This window comes from Diadema antillarum, unplaced genomic scaffold (genome assembly GCF_040938485.1).
Source record: "Diadema antillarum isolate AM-2024a unplaced genomic scaffold, OU_Dant_1.0 scf00000195, whole genome shotgun sequence".
In the NCBI taxonomy this organism is placed as follows: Eukaryota; Metazoa; Echinodermata; class Echinoidea; order Diadematoida; family Diadematidae; genus Diadema; species Diadema antillarum.
Window position 1 is genome coordinate 299,382 of NW_027271084.1, and position 19,778 is coordinate 319,159.

The 19,778-nt window shown below is 39.3% G+C and overlaps 1 protein-coding gene across 1 annotated transcript in view; it reads left to right on the forward strand.

The window, feature by feature from the left end:
- LOC139723597 (pikachurin-like) overlaps positions 1-19,778 on the forward strand; it is a 152,410-nt gene that overhangs the window by 104,840 nt on the left and 27,792 nt on the right. The window contains exon 4 of the mRNA XM_071634831.1: positions 18,767-18,971. Coding sequence (XP_071490932.1) covers positions 18,767-18,971 — 205 coding nt within the window. The remainder of the gene's footprint in view (positions 1-18,766; positions 18,972-19,778) is intronic.

The following is a 19,778-nucleotide window of genomic DNA, read 5'->3' on the forward strand; positions in this document are numbered from 1 at the left end:
AAGGAAATAGCAGAGAAAAAAAAAACTTTGGGAGCATGGGTCGTAAATTAACAGATTTAAACACACACACAAATGAAAAACCCACAGTCCATGAGTCATGAATTTTAAGCAAATTTTAATGCGAAACAAAGAAATGCAATATGCCGCAATGCAGGGAATAAAGTTCATGCATTTGGTCATTGGTAAAGGTTTTCATTAGAATGAAGGTAGAAAAAAAAAGACAGAAATGTCTATACCTGTTTTTCATCAGTTGATTTCGATGTCTTGAAATTAAATGTCAATGAGTAGAGATTACCTAATCCCATAATCCTTTGTATGCTATCATAGCCTTCCTTTTGGACTGAGGGGTTATACCTGTGTGGGCTGCCTAAATTACCATAAGGTCAAATGAAGGGGGGGTGGGGGTTACCCACACACTAATGAAAAAGCTTGGCAATTTACAGTTAAGTGTCCAGGCACATCGAGGGTTGAATGTAATCAACTATCTTCATAGCAACATAAGATGTCATTTTCTTCCACGACATTCAACTTCCTCCCCATCATCCTTCCCCGAGGAATAGCTGCCAATAAAGAAATAAATTGAAAGAAAGAATACTTCTGAAAACACATATCACCTGCAGAATGCAACATATATGTGAAACATGTTTGCATTCATGATTCATGTTTGATGGCATGCAGTTGTTTATCCCATGGTAGTCTAAGGGTTAATGCACAAGTGGGAGGAAGGAACTGGTGCATCAACATGACTTGGAGACAAACGACCTCCGGGCCGCACAGGGGAGAAGGAAACAAGCCGCGATTGATTGGTGAGCGTGGAAATACACAACAGTCTCTTCCACCACGGCCTGGCTTGGCCTGCTTGGTGTCTTGCGTGTTTGTGCGTGCAGTCGGAGTAGTGACGTCCCCCCTCTGCTCGGGGCAGAATTGGAAATTCTTCAAACTTCGCTCCTGTAAAGTGGAAGCGCCAGATCATTGACAAATGGGGTCGATAAGGTCCCCCCTCTTTTTTTTTTCCTCAGTTGTTAACGAAAATGAAATGTCAGATGGAATCTTCTGCCCTCACTGAGTTTGTTCTGACCTAATTCCCAAAAAATGGAACCAAAAAATTGTAGGACACTCAACACTGGCTGTTGTATCATTGGATAAAACCTTTTTTTTTCCTTTTTAAGGTGTGTGTGCATGTGTCTGTGTGTGTGTGTAAGAGAGAAAAAAAAAGCCCTGAGATTTCATTCTTGCTGACTGTTAGGTATAGATACCGCTTCTGGCAGAAATAGTTCTTTTCATCAACAGTAGAGCTAAAACTGAGGGATGGGCAAAGTGTCATCATAAGAAGGGTGATGAATTGATCATTTTTCTCCTTAGCCTAATCTCATTCCCATGTATACTGGAGCTAATGTAATATCATTTAGAAGCAAATTGACTGTATTTTCTTTCATGTTTTTTTTTTAAGGGGGGGGGGGAGCTGTTATTGCTAACGTAAGTTTTATATATTTCTGAAGAGGAAGATGAGCATGCAGACTGCTCCAAAGTGGACAAAGTAAACACCTTCTCTAGGCCATATGGGTTTACCATGCAAATGATGAGTTTTACCGAGAATTGCAAGTAGAATAATGGTCATCTTATTTTCAGATGATCAGTTACACAATATTGATTCTAGGCTTCTGAACTGTCTTCTCTTATTTGACTTATTTGGCACTATCAATGTCTACTGTGCACACATTTGATGTCCATAAATGAATTCATGACACACAGCCTTTCTTTAAAAACAAAGAGAAAACAATCAGGGAATTCTTTACAGGACATCAGTTTTCTTTTACAAATGAATGAAATAAAAGAAAAGACTCCAAGTCAATTGAAATTTTGTACACTGATATGTTTTGAGACCTGCATTTTATCATTCAAAATGATAAGTTTGTCCTCTGGAAGTTTGCATGATATAGCCTCCCCCTCCCCCCCCCCCCCCCAAAAAAAAAAAAAAAAAGAAAGAGAAAAAAACACCCCAAAACAAAAACAAAAGTGATGTGATGGTGATGCATGTGTGCTTTATCTATTCAGCCGCCATCTTGGTCATCTTTGGAAGTGTCCCGCTTGTCATCAGATGCTCCATGGACCACTCTAATACTTTACATAAATCTTACTGATAAGCCGCATCCCCTGGTTTTTCTCAACTCCTTTCCTCCTACTTTTTTTCCTTCACTTTAAAACCCTTTCTCCCACTGGACTCCTCCCCCAATACCAACTCCCCATCCTCTCTCCCCCATCCACCCAACCACCCTCACTCATCTTTTCTTTGTTTTTTTTTCCTTTTCCCTGCACGCTTTGGAGCAAACATGGCACCTGCCACCAAAGTGACGGACTTAATTTCATCTCAAAAGTGGATCGGGTTTCTGTCACGTAGGGCTGACAATCCGTTCCTCCATTCTCCGGTCCTGAGAGACCTGGTTTGTGTTGTTTCCCTCATGCTTAATGAGGCATGGGGGGGAAAAATATCGCCTCCCCCCTCCCCACCAGAAAAAAAAAAAACAGAAGAGAAAAGAGTTACTTGTACTCTCTCATTCACATGGGAATGGGGGAATTACTACACCCCTCCGTCTCGCCCCTTCCTGACTAGTCATTCAGTGGGACCATGCATGTTCCTGAGGCATTTCAAACACCCATAGTTTGATTCACTGCCAAGTGTGGTTCAAGTTCACTCTTCTTTACCCAATGTGGCAGCTTACCCTTAACCCTAAGACTCAGATCCTCACTTTCATAGTGGCACGAGTTGTGAGGCTACGGAAGTGGATAAACTTGATAAAACTATAATATAAGTGTCACATGTTTTCAACACATTTGCTTGTTGGCTTTGTAGAGTAAGATAAGTTGTTTGCCAGTTGTTCGCCCACACGTAGTCCTTGGATCGATACTGTGAATTTGAGGATAAACTTCTGATACAGTGACGTGGATAAGTGCCAGGAAATAAGAAAAAACAAACAAAGAGGACAACCAGATGGAACAAAAACCATCATCACTGAGAAAGTAAAAAAAGAGGGAGATAGTGAGTGTGTGTGTGTGTGTGTGTGTGTGTGAATGTTGTAAGATCCTCTTAAAGCTTTGGAGGTTAAAGTTGCCAAGGTAGAAGACTGCATTTATCAAACTTAGCATTTATATTGTGTGTGTATGTGTTAGAAAAAAGAGATAGAGAGAGGGAAAAAGAAATAGTGTTGGAGAGGGAGGAAAGTAGGAGCAGAGAGAGAAAAGAAGATAGAAAAGTGACGGGGTGAATTGGATGCCAGGAGAAGAACAACTTGTCGTCTTTCATTAGTGTTGGTTACTCCCATGGTAATCCCTTGTCTTTTGCTAAGTGGGACTGTCTCTTGACAGGCGTTGCACTTGGGCAAACAAACATCTGCTCCAATTTGAAAAGACTCTTATTTTGACTTGTTAAAAGGCTGTCAATTTGATAGCACTGACCACCTCCCCTGATATCTATCTGCCTTGAGTCTATCAAAGGCAAGTCCAGTTAGTGTGCCAGTCAGGTTAAAAGAGATGTGTAGCCTTTCTTCCAGACTCTAGGCGCATGCACTTATTATTTTTTCTTGATTGATCTTTGCAACTCAAAAACATATGTACAGGGAATAACTGGCCTCCAATTGGTCTAGGCCACTGATGAGGATTCAGAAGTCCGAGTTTTTTACTGAAACTGCCAAGATGGCTCACACCAGAAAGGCATTTTCCTCCATACATTATGTGTGAAATGACCTTGAGCCCAATCAGGGCATATGTTCTGAAAATTGTTTAGGACATTTTACCTGATGCTTATATTTACCTATTGTATTCCAATGGCCTTTTTAATTTAGACCATGCTATTGTTACACCTATAACTCCCTGAAGTATTGTGATGGTTTTGTCTAATGCACATTTTCTTCTTTTTTTTTGGGGGGGGGGGGGAGGGGAGTGTATTGGAGGGAGTGCATGGGATGAAAGAATGAGCAGAATGCAATCAAAATTGTCACCAAGCATTATGAAAATGTATTATTAGCATACAATGTACAAAAGGTTTGATGTAGTTTGCAAATTAAGAGAAGATAATACATGCTGTTGTTTTCAACCGGGTAAGAAAAAAAAAATGATGTGATCTTGTGAGCAAGAATAACCATGTGGAACTGCACTGTAGTTTTACGTGACATGCCAGGGCCCAGGTAGTCAAAACTGATATGTGGTGGTTCCGTTGACACTTTATGTATTCTTGCTTTTTAATTAAGGATGGTAAGTGATGGAGCCCAGACTTCGAATTTGAAATATACGACAGTCAAAGAATCTTGAGAAGAGATAGAAAAAGAGAGAAGAAAGGTGGAAAAGGTTCAGCCTCATTTAGGGACATGAACCGCTGGGTCTTCATTTGGACTCCGATAAATCACCTGTGTGATTGTATACAAACAACGGGCTAAGTGTTCTGGAAATATCAAACACCATAAATCAGGGCACGTCGCCTGTCGTGTGGCCATAAACCAAAAGAGCCCTCTTCATCTTTGGATATGGATTTGTGTTTTCTTATCATTTCTTGGCAACTTTTGAGCAAGAATGAACGTATCTAGTCAGGACTGATTGCAGATTGGTGAGGCCCTCTGGTGGAATAGTGTTAATACTGAAGAAGCTACCCTGGATAAAGAACACCGTATTAGCATATCATCAGATCTTAGCAGAAGAAATGAGATGTGTGCGTAGCTATTGCTAATGGGTACATATGGAAATAGGAAGTTTTGTTTTTCTTTTAAACTGGTGAAGACGAGTCCCGAGTCTACTCAGGCATGGGTCTATGGGAAATGCGTGTTGTAGCAAAATCAGTCCGTCCTCAACGGATTAAGGAGATGATCATTTTTAAAGACCATAAGTGTCATGAAAATTCTATTAATCACAGTGTTTTTATGCAACTGATTGAGACATTGCCCTACATTCATGTAAATAGGCACTGAATTCATCAGTGTTTCAGTAGTAGCCCTGATAAAAGAAATTGTGGCATATGTACCCGAGCAGGATTTGACCTTGTTTTCATTTGACTTATAGGCGCTATATGTAAGGTAGCCTGCATGATGCTTTCCTTTGTGTGCGATCACGCAAAGAAAGATCAAGTTCTATATGTATTTTTTGTCCAGATCTTGTTCATGGCGAACAAAGGATATCTGCTCCTTTCATAGAAACTGCTGTGACAGCCATTTTGGAATAGGGTGGGGGATGTGTGATTCCCTCCCCTACTGCTGTCAGCGTGTACATTATATACTTGTTAGAAACGAAAGTGAAACAAAAATGAATGTGGTTTCTGCAAAGATCTGGGCATTATATTGTCGCCTTGAAATCATCCTATACCTCAATAGTTTCCTATATTCGCATCGTGCCTTTATGGAGGCAGTCAAAATAATTCATACCAGGGATCTGACCTTTTGAGATTACTCTGGACACTCGGAAATGAAAGCACAAAGTATTTATGGCCGAGTTTGTGATAGCAGCGCGTGTAGATTTAGCACTTTGTTGGCTGCAGCACAATCAATCATGCCCTACAAGGCACTGCAAACCCTACACTTAGCTGTCACCGTGACAGTGTTTATTGGGCCGTGATGAAATGCACACCTAACAGAGGATATAAGCCAGTGGTGTGCAAAATTTGGTGTAAGTAGCGACACATGTGAAAGGATTTTTCACTTTATCTACAATTTTGAAAGATTTCAATTCGCTCGTAACTTTTTACATCGACGTATAGCCAACTTTTACTGGGCGTGCAAAATACTGTTGAATCACATTTCTTTCAGCTAGCTGTATGCTTCTTTATACTTCAGTTGCAATAAGGCTTGCAGTATCCAGATAAACACGTGTGATAGTAAAGTGATTTGTGACAGGCCAAAAGGGCACAAACTGCCTCAAATTTGAGTAATAGGGAAAACCTCACTGCTCTCAGCCAACCCACACGGTCATATCTGCACTTGCCACTGTCCTAATAGTGTAGTCCATGCCAGTCCATTTTTCAGTGGAGCATCACAATCCATGCCATACACATGAACAAATTACAACATCAGAGGCCATTTTGAAATCTTTACGGTACTCTGTCTAATATTTTTTTCAGCATGTACAAGTTCTCATTAATGCAGTTGTGACTGAAATAACTATAATCAATTTGGAAAATCCTGCATTATATGCCGTCCCTACCCCCAGGCAGCAACAGAATACGCACCAAACGCGAAATGTTTTTACTGCGCCAGTTAATCACGACGAGGCTTGTCTGGCGTGTTTGCACAAGCGAGGGCGTGCGTCTCCTTGGAGTTTTTTTTTACCCCCCTCCCTCTACAAAGGAGCGAAGACGTCATAGTCCGACTGGATGAGGATGTGTTGTGACATGCAGGTGCATGGCTGGACCCGCTTTCATCAAGTTTTAAGACGTGATTGAGGAGCATTGACAAGAGTTCCTTGAACCTTCGGTAGTCGGAGCCGAGTAAAGTTGAAAGTACAGGGTGTGTACTATGCTTAGGCCCTGTATAGGTGGTACGGCACAGATGGGACCATGCTGCAAGAGAAAAGATTGATATCGGCAGTCATAATGAAAATGAATTTGTGTACCCATAATGCATTATTCCAAAAATATGGGCACAGTTTTCATGTTTTCAAGTGATGAGAAATACGGTAAGCAGTGTGATCAGAATACTCTTACTGTTTTAGCCATGATCTGCATCCAAAGACTTCTCTTTTCAAAATGAGAAATAATTCTTTTTTATTCAAATCAAATCTAATTTCCAATATCACATCCTTTTCAAATACAACAATTAGAACAAATCAATATTATAGCAAAATGTATATAAACATACGTATGAGAGCGGAAAAAGGAAATGAGTTAATGCACAATCTATATTAAACATTTTTTCCCAACATCTTTGTGCTGTGGAAAAATAAAGGCCCACATAAGAGACAAGCTAGTAGAGATGTGGGCCACTAATTAATTAGACCTACGAAAGAACAATTAAAACTAAAGTAATGGAAGCAAACAGAAGCACACACACATAATCAATTGGGGAAACAAAGACATAGACAGAACAAACAAAAAGAATCAATTTGGAAAGGGCATATAGAGACTTATTAGGAAAAATAGTTTAACTATTCACATTAGTTGATAAGCCTAACCCTGCATGGCTCTGTACTGTGTCAGATAGTTGGCTCATTATCTTCTGGTGTGTATTTTGAGTTGATTGGTCCAGATTTCTGTTGTTACAGGTTGTTTTTTGATGTGTTTTGTATATTGTGTAGTTCACATAACACACTCATAATTAAGCAGAGAGGAAAAATCTGATAGACAGATATGAAGAGTAAGTCTACATCTTAGCAAGATCTTCATTGCACTACCAAACAACTATGCCGCTTGATATAGTATGCATATGCACATTAACGTATATCTACCAAGCGGCATCCATTGAAATGTACAGTAATATTGCAACATCACAACAATTTCCTAAATCTGTTCAGAAATATTAGCATAATCTAAGTAGTTCTTCACATTGTCATTTGTGTAGGATCACTAGATTGTTGTTCTTTAATATTTTGTTGTATTTGCATAATAGTCGAATTACAGGGGGCATGCACAGGATGCCAACTTTGATTGCTTGACACATTTGGCGTAAAGGAAAGTGCTAAGCCAAAAGTTATACTAGTAGAAATATGCTTTTGGTTCATGCCCCTGAGGAAGCACTACCTGATAAACTCTGAACTTCTTTTACCTGTTAATTGTAGACACTTCAAAGAAAGTAAAAGGATATTTAATTAATATTTTCCATTTCGTAGTACTTGGTGTATACTTATTCTGATATCTAAAAAAGAAAATTACAATTTTCCCCTCAATTTCAAGCACCATAATTCATGGAATCTTTGATGGCAATGTGGAGGGTTTGGAGAAAAGTTCAAGTGCATTTAATAAAATTCCAAAACGTATTCCACTCAGGGCACTTCCTGCGTGTGCCTGTGACCTGTGATCCTTGGGTGTTTGCTAATCATTGGGGCTGTGGCAAAAAAATAGATGAGACTTGCAGTATTAATTACAGTTTATAATAATCCATCATACCAGTATCAACTTGGCACAAGCAGATCATATTATTTTCTCCTAGGGCCAGCCACGTAAATCATTGTCTCCATGCAGTTTCATTGTCGGAAGAGGCGGCCGAGTTCCCGTCAGCAATTTAGAATGCAGCGCTGGAGTAAATGAGATACTGAATAAATGATTGCTTATCTTGCCGCCGAGGAACTTGGACTTTAAGGCCCAGAGGGGTGGTCATCGAACCTTCCTTTGCGCTGACCAGTGGCTCGATGCCAAAGACATAGAAGCAATGGTCAGTTGGTTCATTTGTCAGATTATTTGTTGGCATGTTTTAAGGATATTAGCAGGAAACTTTCACTGATTGCACTCATATCAATTGCGATATAACTTTATGTTGGTAGGAAAGGTTGATATCACCTTTTTTTTTCTTTTCTTTTCTTTTTTTTTTACTGTATGGGGCAGTAACATATAAGAGCTTTCACCACCCGACCAAGTGTGTAGTTGGTTTAAAAAGAATGATCCATCTTTAGAAAATACCCCCATGCATTTTTGCAAGCTCACTGGATTCTTTTAAGCTTCGACTGCAGTAGGCATTAAAACAGGTGGCACAAATCTTCGGAGATGGAAGCAAATTAAGACAGACAGGCTTTCTGATCATTTTGAAATAAAACCACTTTGAGAATTGTGAGGGCCTATATTGAGTGAAGGTTTCGTGTAGTGCTTCCTTTTTTCTTGTAGCGTGTTGAATGAGACTGCTGCTCATCATGACCACAAATATTGATGTGGAAATGCACTTCATTAGTGCTTCAAATGTACTAGCATCAAATGTAAGCCTTTTCTTCGTTCATGGTGTGGATATGATAAGCCTGTCCAGTACAAGTCATTGGCATTCTCAGAGCTCTTATTTCACACTCATCGAGCCTTGTGCAAGCATGAAAAATCAATTCATACAGTTCAGACCAAGTTTGCTTCGAAAGCAACCAACATCTGTTGACGTTCCCAAACTGGTGGTGCTTTCTGGTTTTTTTTTTCTTCTCCTGATGGTGATGAGGTTATAAAGTCCGAGGGAAGATTCAACTTTTTCGTTGCCTGCGGTGCAGCAGCAGCCGCAGCTCGGCAGACACCAACTGCCCTGGAGTGAAACTCATCCTTTGCTCACGTCAGAGAATGAAACATGCTTTTAGCACCAGCAAATTCCATTGATATGATGTAATTGCTACTGCCGAATCAATACCAAAGCCAGATATGTTTCATGCATCTATCCTCTTAATTCTGAATTTTCCTTTTGTAAATCTCTTCTCGATTGTCCTCGCGATAGTGCAGATGGTGCAGAGAAAAAGAAAAAGGTAGCGTGAAGAAGTTTCCTTGTAAGACTATACTCTTTCTTGGAATCTTCAAGGAAGCATGTAATCTTATTTGTGAACACATGTCTCTTTTCATCTTTCATAGAGCTAAGAGATATTGTTCGTGAGATGAACAGACTTATTGAAACTTTCAGTATCATATTTCAAGATTCAGTGTGTATGACACGCTATGTCAGTGTTCACATGGTTTATAAAAAAACCTTACCAACATAATGCTGCACTCCCTGTATGATATGGATACCTATCTATGATTTCAGTCAAATATGTAAGTAGATAGCCTATTCATTTTTGTTGTCCCCGCCGAACGAGTTCGAGCAGGGGACTATGAAACGGGCTCCGTACGTGTGTGTGTCCGTGTGTCTGTCCGTCCGTCTGTCTGTGCGTCCGTGTGTGATCAAAATGTTCAATTTGCTACTTCTCTGTCATTTATGAGCCAATTTTAATTCTGTTTGCTTTATATGATAGCACTACATGGGAGCTTTGAAACTTCTACACAGAATTTCAGTTGTGACCTTTGACCTTGACCTTTGACCTATATTGTACATTTTGCTTCAAAATGCTACTCCTTCGCCATTTCTAACCCGATTTCGATTCCGTTTGCTTTATGTGATGGCACTAGGTGAGGGCTTCAAAACTTCTACACAGAATTTTGACCTTTGACTTCTTTGACCTTTGACCTTGATTTTTTGACCTATATTGTACATTGGCTACAAAATGCTACTCCTTCGCCATTTCTAACCCGATTTCGATTCCGTTTGCTTTATGTGATGGCACTAGGTGAGGGCTTCAAAACTTCTACACAGAATTTTGACCTTTGACTTCTTTGACCTTTGACCTTGATTTTTGACCTATATTGTACATTGGCTACAAAATGCTACTATTTCGCCATTTCTAACCCGATTTCGATTCCGTTTGCTTTATGTGATGGCACTAGGTGAGGGCTTCAAAACTTCTACACAGAATTTTGACCTTTGACTTCTTTGACCTTTGACCTTGATTTTTGACCTATATTGTACATTGGCTACAAAATGCTACTCCTTCGCCATTTCTAACCCGATTTCGATTCCGTTTGCTTTATGTGATGGCACTAGGTGAGGGCTTCAAAACTTCTACACAGAATTTTGACCTTTGACTTCTTTGACCTTTGACCTTGATTTTTGACCTATATTGTACATTGGCTACAAAATGCTACTCCTTCGCCATTTCTAACCCGATTTCGATTCCGTTTGCTTTATGTGATGGCACTAGGTGAGGGCTTCAAAACTTCTACACAGAATTTTGACCTTTGACTTCTTTGACCTTTGACCTTGATTTTTGACCTATATTGTACATTGGATACAAAATGCTACTCCTTCGCCATTTCTAACCCGATTTCGATTCCGTTTGCTTTATGTGATGGCACTAGGTGAGGGCTTCAAAACTTCTACACAGAATTTTGACCTTTGACTCCTTTGACCTTTGACCTTGATTTTTGACCTATATTGTACATTGGCTACAAAATGCTACTCCTTCGCCATTTCTAACCCGATTTCGATTCCGTTTGCTTTATGTGATGGCACTAGGTGAGGGCTTCAAAACTTCTACACAGAATTTTGACCTTTGACTTCTTTGACCTTTGACCTTGATTTTTGACCTATATTGTACATTGGCTACAAAATGCTACTCCTTCGCCATTTCTAACCCGATTTCGATTCCGTTTGCTTTTTGTGATGGCACTAGGTGAGTGCTTCAAAACTTCTACACAGAATTTTGACCTTTGACTTCTTTGACCTTTGACCTTGATTTTTGACCGATATTGTACATTTTGCTACTAAATGCTACTTCCGGCGGGGACATATTTTACGCACCGCGTAATTTCTACTTTTCCTTGTTTGTTATATGTTCCACTGTATTTCATAAATCATATTTGCTATTAAACATATTAATGGTTTTGAAGCTTGTGCTTAATGTTGTAAGAAACACACTTGTGTAGGTGGTACTTAATGCTTTGAATGATTGCTCAGATCCTTTCAAATGATATCTTCATGTAAGATGTTTAATACAGGAAGAGATTGGGGTCTACCTGTGGTCGCCCATAGATACAGTTACCACGATAACAGCGTCACTTCAGAGTAATGGACATACCACAGTCGGTATTGATTTTTCCAATGGCAGTTAGTCGATGCGATGGAAGTAACTGATGATAATGTTCCTTCACTTGTGTGCTTGTACATTGTATTCGTGTGTATGTTTGGGTGTGTTTGTGTCTCTGTTTGTATTGTATGTGTGTCTGCTGTCAGTCTGTCTGTGATGCATGAGCTCCTTGTCCATACAAGTGCATTCACATTCTAAGATAGCACAGGACAACACTAAATCAAGCATGGGAAGGTATACTTCTTGCTCATGTATCACATGTTCAGATTTCCAGATCTTCAAGTATCCATCCTTGTCAAAAATGTTTGATATTTGCCTTGTCCAAAAAGTTGACAATGCACTGTGTTGTACTCTCCGGGAGTATACGGGCATTCCAGAAGTGCCTACAATTCTTGCAAAAATCAGCCCACCGTAAGTTAGTCAGGAAATCCGGTGGATGAGCCGCTCTTGAGCAACTGAGTGAGCCTTACGAGAGTCGGACACAGATTACACTGACAATGGCGCCCTCACAAAATGCAGTTTTTATCCCCCTTGCATAGCAGACTGCTGCTGTCACTTCCGCCGTCTCGGTGGATCTGCATCTTGAAAACGGAAAAATTCGTGAGAAAAACGGGCACAGTCTTTCATCTCCTTGCAGGGGAATGTGATGGAGATATTTGAAGTTATTTACACGTGGCATTCATGTCTAAATGTATAAAATATATTATATTGTGGGAGTATATTAAACTTATATATGTTGTTTTAGTCATGTTCACTAGTCCTGTTGTGTGAATGAATTTGCAGTCGTAATGCAGAACAGTTACCTCTTAGCATACCATGATAGCATGTGCTGCCAAAGGTCTTGACTGCCCTGGCAGCGGTGAGCTGTATGAAGTGCTCACTCATCGTCTTGACAGTTCTTGAAATGAAAAACACTAGAATTCACGTTACCCCGCCAAGTGCAAAAAATCGATGCCATGAAAATTTCTGCTCTTGCAGTAGTAGACATTGGAAATCTGCGTATTGGCAGATATTGTGTGATGAATGTCTTCCACTCCATCAAATTATTCTGCAGATAGAAGAGTTCTGATGGTCTGTGTATGGGAAAGATGCATGAAATCCAAGATGTTAGAGGATCCTTTTTTGACTTGAAAACTCTAAATAAAGACTCATTCATGCAACCTGTGGTAAGTCTCTGTGTTGATATTCTAGACTTTTTATGAAGTCTTAATTCACGCAGTTGAACAAAGCTTGTGCTCTCATTAGGCATGAGAGGCGCTTCGGGTCCAACCTTTTTTTTTTCACCCTCACAGTTACAAGTAGTTTTAATGTACAATATTTACTGTATATTTTGTGAGATGTGTTTTTTACGTGCCATGTATTTCATATTTGACCACAAAGTATTGTTTGTATTTTGAGAAATGTATGAAAATAAACCAAACCTAAACTGAAAGCACCCCAGTCTTCATGCCAACCAGCAAACAAAGCACAATAAAAGAATCAATTACTGCAAAGGTTAATCGGTCATGATGTGCATGGCATGTAGTCAAAGTGACATTGCTGGTTACTGTGACCACTATGTCAATGTGCGTATTTTAATATGAAAGTATTGATTGGTGCTTTGAATTAGTGTATAGCTTTGAAATGTAATGTAGCCTCTTGAAAAGATATAACAAATCTCACCCAGCTTAACTTTATAGCAATGACCTTTTGAAAATTACATTTGTATGTTGGCAGTTTTATTGCCTTAAGAGGTAAATTACTCATGTTAAAGTAAAGGCATTCATCAAGTTTAATTAGGAAGGCTAAAAGAGTAATCTTGTTTGCTTTATGAAGGCAAGAAGGTGGGGTCATCAAATGCGGTCAATATATCAAAGAGGACATGAACTCCCATGAATGCTCTGACGTTTCTAGTGAATGCTTGGAGATGGAGTATAAAGAGGTTTTCACCAGACTTTCTTTTCTGTTTAGAGTACTCTGCTAGTTTTTCGCTTTTGTTTTCGTTGTTTTGCACGCAACTATTCCTGGCAATTCAATGTACTTTGCAGAAACTCTTTAGTCATATTGACTGCACCTCTCACAGTGGATTTTTATAGAGATAGAACTAGAGAGAAATCAATATTGAGCGTGGGTGCCCCGGCGCTGGAAAGTATGAAATATGTAACGTGATGCAATACGAGACAGTAATGCTGAGCTTTAGCAGATGGGGTCTGATTCCCAGACTAGCCACTGCGTGCGGGATCATCCGTCCACTGCAGGACACCAATTCGGAGAGAGAGCACGTATCGGCGGCCAGCAAGACATGATAATTGAAAAACAAACTTTGCCGTTATTTGTCTCGTCTAAGTAGTGAGAGGGGCGCGGAAGATCAGGGGGGAAACCTATTTCCCAGCATTGCATTTTGTCTCTCTTTTGCTTTGTGAATGCACTTTTTCTCACACATTGAGAGCAAAGAGTTGTTCACTGTAGCCAAATGCTGATAATAAAACGGTCCTATGAAGGTTGGTAATTCATTTCTTGTAGGGATCTCTTATTACAGACTTGTTAATTTTTTCTGAAGGCATTAGAGCTTTGCTCAGACTGAACTTCAACAATGTCTGTGTCTTGTGTTTGTGTGTGTCTCTGTCTGTGTGTACACGAATGTGTGTGTGTGTTGGTGTCATGATATGAGATGGTAAGTGGTCTACAAACAGCACCGATGCAGTCCTGATGCTCAGAGCGGATGTGACATTTCGGAGAGCACACACATGGAAACCCCTTGAGATGCATTCAGCGCAGCATGATGCCAGCCTGGTGTAACTGGAAAAAAAAAAAAGACAAATGAATTCTTGCCATTGTGATCAGGTCATTCTGGTGGAGCATGTAACGTGGACCGAGACTCATGTTGTATTTGAAGCACTTTCCAAACTGTCGTTGGCAACCAGAAATATTAATTCCATGAGCAAAGTGACAGAAATAAGAGTACTGAAGTGACTATGCCACAGTCTTCTGTTATAGATTGGGTTGGAACCAGGTGCACATATAAACACGGTTACAGCTCGTTATTCCGAAGGTTCGTTATTCCGAAGGCTCTTCAGTCCGAAGATTCGTTATTCCGAAGGTTCAGTTTTCCAAATTTCATTTTTGGATGAACAAATCTTCGGAATAACAAACCTTCGGAATAATGCCACAAATGTTCGGATTAACGAACCCTTTTTTATTTTCGGATTTTCGGATTTTCGGGAATTTGTGTGTTTTGGATTAATGAACCTTCGGTATATAACGATCCTTCGGAATATTGAACCTTCGGAATAACAAACAGCACCCATAAACACGACAGCCAGGTGAGGTTGTTCAGTACCAGTTTCCATGGCGATGAATGGCTGTGACATCACACTTTGGTGTTCTATATTAAGAACTTGTGATCTGAATCAGTTAAGCAAATGGAATCATCGTGACAAACTTCAGCAGAAAGAATGGAAAATGCAGTGATTGTAGAAATACCTTTGGGTTTTACAAGCCCATCAATATACTCCTCCCAATTTTGATGCAATTAATGTTTACTTGGATTCAAGTGTTACAGAGTTACGTTGCATGGTATCTTGAACAAAAATGTGTAAATGATTTGGGTTGCCTTTGACTTTGCTGTGACAATAAGTTTTAGGAAACATGGAAAGTAACATTACAAGCAGACTTGTGCTCCCCAAAAGTTATCTCAGAGACCAATTTTATTTTGTATCTGCTGAAGACGTTAAGACTTGGAGCAGATTAACCCTGTGTATGCTTGAGTGCCAGTTGGTGCAGAAAACCCCATAACGTTATACTGGCCAAAGTCCATGGCAACTTGAGGGGTTAAAGAAGGAAAATGCGAACAAAGATACTATAAAAGTGGATATTTTTGCGAGACTAATTTTTTGCGCTCGGCCGGATAAGAAGAGTTTCGCGTGTTTTTAATTCCACGGTATCAACTACAGGGACATCAACTACAGGGACATATGGCAAGCAAAAATATTCGCATGCTTTTATTTTCGCGCTAGTTTTTGATTGCGCGAAATGCGCAAAAATTTCAACACTCCGAAAATTTCCACTTTTGCAGTATGTGAATAGCATTAAATTATTTGGGGATGTTACTATCAGTTTCGGCTTAAGCTTAGAAACTGTGATGACAGATTTCAGGATTCAAAAAAGGAGAAGGGACAATTTGATGGAAATAAATTTCCACTGTAGCTCATGAAGGGAGGAAAAATTAACTTTAAACATTGAAAGTACAAAGGCCTCATTCGAGTATAAAAGAAGGTAACCCATAGCTCTCTATGTGGATTACTTTCTAGATGCACAATGGCATCAGTAGAATGGAAGACTCACTCTCTTGAGATAAACATTTGATTTAAAAAGTTTACCAAGTTGAAATATAATATCTATACTTCCTGTGATTATAAGTTCTTCTTTGAAATCTCATAATGCTCTGGCTCTACCATAAGTAAACAGTTTAATATGATGCAAGAAAGAATTGGTAAATTGTCAAAATTGCCAATAATTGTCCTTTCATCTATATCTGCCATCCATATATTCTGACAACTTAATCGTTAATATGATTCCAGAAATAATTAGTAAATTGTCCAAATTGCCAATAATTATCCTTTCATTTCTTTCTGCCATCCATATATTCTGACAGCTTAAGTTCAATTGCCCGCAGTTTTTCCGGTATAAGATATATCAACTGGGGGAAATAGGGGAGAAGAGGCCTTAGTAATTTTCCTCCGTTAGTTGAGTCTGTTACCAGTCCCCAAGAGGAGGGTGATTCAGAATTTATTGCTGTACAAAGACTGAAAGAGGAAGCATCAATTTTTCAATATGGGGGGTATTCAGTCACCCCTCACTTAATCCAGGGAGGGATCTTGCCTTCTCCAGTTAATCCCCTCACCCATTTAAGTATTAGATGCCAGTTCCTATTACTCTGCCAATATTGTCTGTCGGGAGATTTATTGAATCGCGCCATATATATGTGCCGGGCGGACTCGCCTGGAGTGTCCCCGAACGGTATGATCGCATTTCACGCGTACAAATAAACACGGCTCTTCCCCAGACCCGGCACCGCAACACGGCAGACAGCTTTACACTTGTCTCAGTCTCGACAAGTAAATGCCGCATATTGATCGGTGATGCTAAGCGTCTACATCAGATGATATCGTTGTAATTGTACTTAAAGGTGAAATACTCCCCCGCCCTCTTCCTTTTCTTTTTCTTTTTGATATACTAGTATGCAGTCATAGCTATTTCAGTCACTTGCCTTTTGCGGTGCTGAACCACATTTTTTTTTTTGCCTCGTCAGATAAACTGCATCCGTGCGTGAACAATTTTTAGTAAGATAGCATCTTGGCTTTTTCATGCATCTCTGACTAATGAGCTCTGTATGGCATGCCAAATTTGGTTTAGGGAATATTTGTACACTTCTAACTTTACTTCAACAATGAGAATGACATCCTATATGAAATTGCTTTTTGTTAGACATTACATTGAGGTCGTTATCTACATGATCTTCATCTTAAGCCATAATCTATCTAAGATTTTCACTGTCATTATTGTCATTGATATTCACATTTCTGTTTTGATCTGATTGTTATCATTAGTAGCAGCAATAATGCTGAAATTTGGTAGTATAACGAGTACAATGTCAGGATTTTAACCCTTACAAGACTACCATCTCAAAATGCTATTGGGATTGTGTGCAGACAAATCTCTAGCGGTACTGAAGGATTTAATCATATGTGTGCTCCACCATATTATATACTCTACACACTATATTTTCATATTGTTGTAGCATCTCGTACCCTGTGTCGGAATATATGTTAAAACACCTCAATCACTTCATTGTGTATTGATAATGACTCTGTGACAGGAAATATATTCATGATATCAGAATGATTATTAAAAGATATTTTTACATGTCCTCCATGGGAAGTATACTACCACAGAAAAGTTTACAAGTGACAAAATGCATTTAATTAATTGCACAGCAACGGACTATACATGTTACCCTAATGATGAGTAGTTTCATATCTAATGCTGATCTTGGCAACTGGCCAAGGACGGACTATAGAATTCCGAGGACGAGGAGGCGTGTATGCATGCAAGCTGATGACATCATGTTGAATAGTGCTGCCGCTCGTAGATTACATTCTTTTCTCTTCTTTTTTTCCTCTGTCTCTTTCTGACTGTCTCTCCCCCTCCATATCCGTATGTCATCTATGTGATGATTCATGTGTGGATAATGTAAATAGTCGCGTATGTTTGAACATCCTACTTATAAGTACAAAGAGATACTTCTCTTCATGTACATCTGTGTCTCGTTATTTTTCCTGATAAGATTTCGCCGTCTGACATTTAACAGAGGCATTCTCTGTGAATGTGAGGACGTCATTTTCAAAGAGTTAAGAATGAAATACGGATGCACGTGTAGTATAAACTGCATTGAAATATTGCGTAGCAAATATTATTGAGACTGAAATATATCAAGTACTTCAAAACTCCTTTTCTATATAAGGCCTGGACAATCTTTATTTTGCTTGGTAAATTGTATTGTGAGCCCAGTCCTTGAATAGTATCCTAAAAAAATTGCCTGTATTCATTGAAGATGCTTTAAATTATTTTTCAGTTTGATCTAGGATGTTATATCTTAAATGAGAAATTAAAGTGAATTGAACATGTTTTTCAAGATGAATGAAAAAAAAAAACACACCACAGCTTCCGTAGATGTTTTCATTTGTCATGTTTTCTTTTTTACTCTGTGTATAGGAATGTGAAACACATAGGTAATATGGTGTCACTTGTAGCCCTGATTAGTTAACTGTGCAAAATTGACAATTTATACCTAAATGAAATACTCGAACAGTGGCGGATCCAGAGGGGGGTGCACCGGGCGTGCGCCCCCTCTTAATTTTTGGTTGAAACAAAAGAAGTAAACAGAAAAAATGGGGGTGCGTGCGCCCCCCTCATTTGTGCAAAGGTGTCTACCCTTTACAGAATTCAGTCATCTTTTATGCTCATCCCAAATCAATGTGTAGTAAAAATGGAACCCAGATGTTTATTTCACATCTTCTAGAAAAACACAGTGAACCGATGTCATCAATACCTACACCACTTTCACTTGCTTGGATAGTGAACAATGTTTTCCTGTCAACAGTAGAATTGATTGTGATGATGTGGCTACCAAACTATATTCCACCATATTTCTCTCCCCAATTGCCTCTCTGCCATGCAGCTGTGGACATCCGCTTCCCCCGTTTCTATGGCAACTCCTTCCTCTCCTTGCCGGTGGTGACCTCCAAGTTCTACGAGTCTTTCTACATCACCGTCTCCTTCAAGCCGGAGAGTCTCACCGGGCGACTCCTCTTCGCTAGTCAGGACGAGGACGGGACTGGCGACTACTTTGCCATTGGATTAGTCGAAGGGAAAGCCGTCTTCAGGTAAGGCAGCTTGAGACCTGAGGGTAGTGACAAGTCCCGTCTGAATTTCTCAAGTTCTATTTCTAAACTTTGCCGGAAGGGTCTGCTGAGTGCTTCTTTCACAAAAGAACAATATATGAAGAGTTTGTTCGCAAAAACCGATAAGTCCATTTTTGAAGATTTTAAAGTACGGTCTCTGTCATAAAGTCCAAAATAACACCTTCTAAATGATATATTGGTGACTACATATAAAGGTACATTTTTGAAGTTATGGTCAAAAGAAGCAAAAATTTTCTTATTATTCTCTTTATTTTTCTTGACCTTTAATCGCAAATATCTCCATTTGGCAAATATGGACTTATCGGTTTTTGTGAACAAACTCTTCATATGCTTTGGAATACGAGTATTTTTTTCTTGCAGATGTCAGATTTGGGTGTAAATGGGGAAAATGTACTTTTGAACCGATTATGATGATGATAAAATAAAGTCTGTCAAATGGTTTGGCCATCCTGCTCAGAGTACATTTCCATCATTCCGACACACAGTCAATCAACATTAAGCAAAAAATATTCTAACTGTCCAAATGCAAATTCAAAGTAAGGCAAAGTTCATTTACAATACACAGTGCTCTTGACATTTCATTGAAGATTAAAACATAAGTAAATAAGAAATCATACTTGTTGAGTGATTCGTTTTTGGGTTTCGACACCGAATGATAATGCACACAGGCAAGTTGGTTCTCACAATGTAAATTGCATGATTCCAAGTACCATATTTCAAAAGGAGTGACATATTTTATGAGTAGCTGTTGTCATGGAAACATATGCT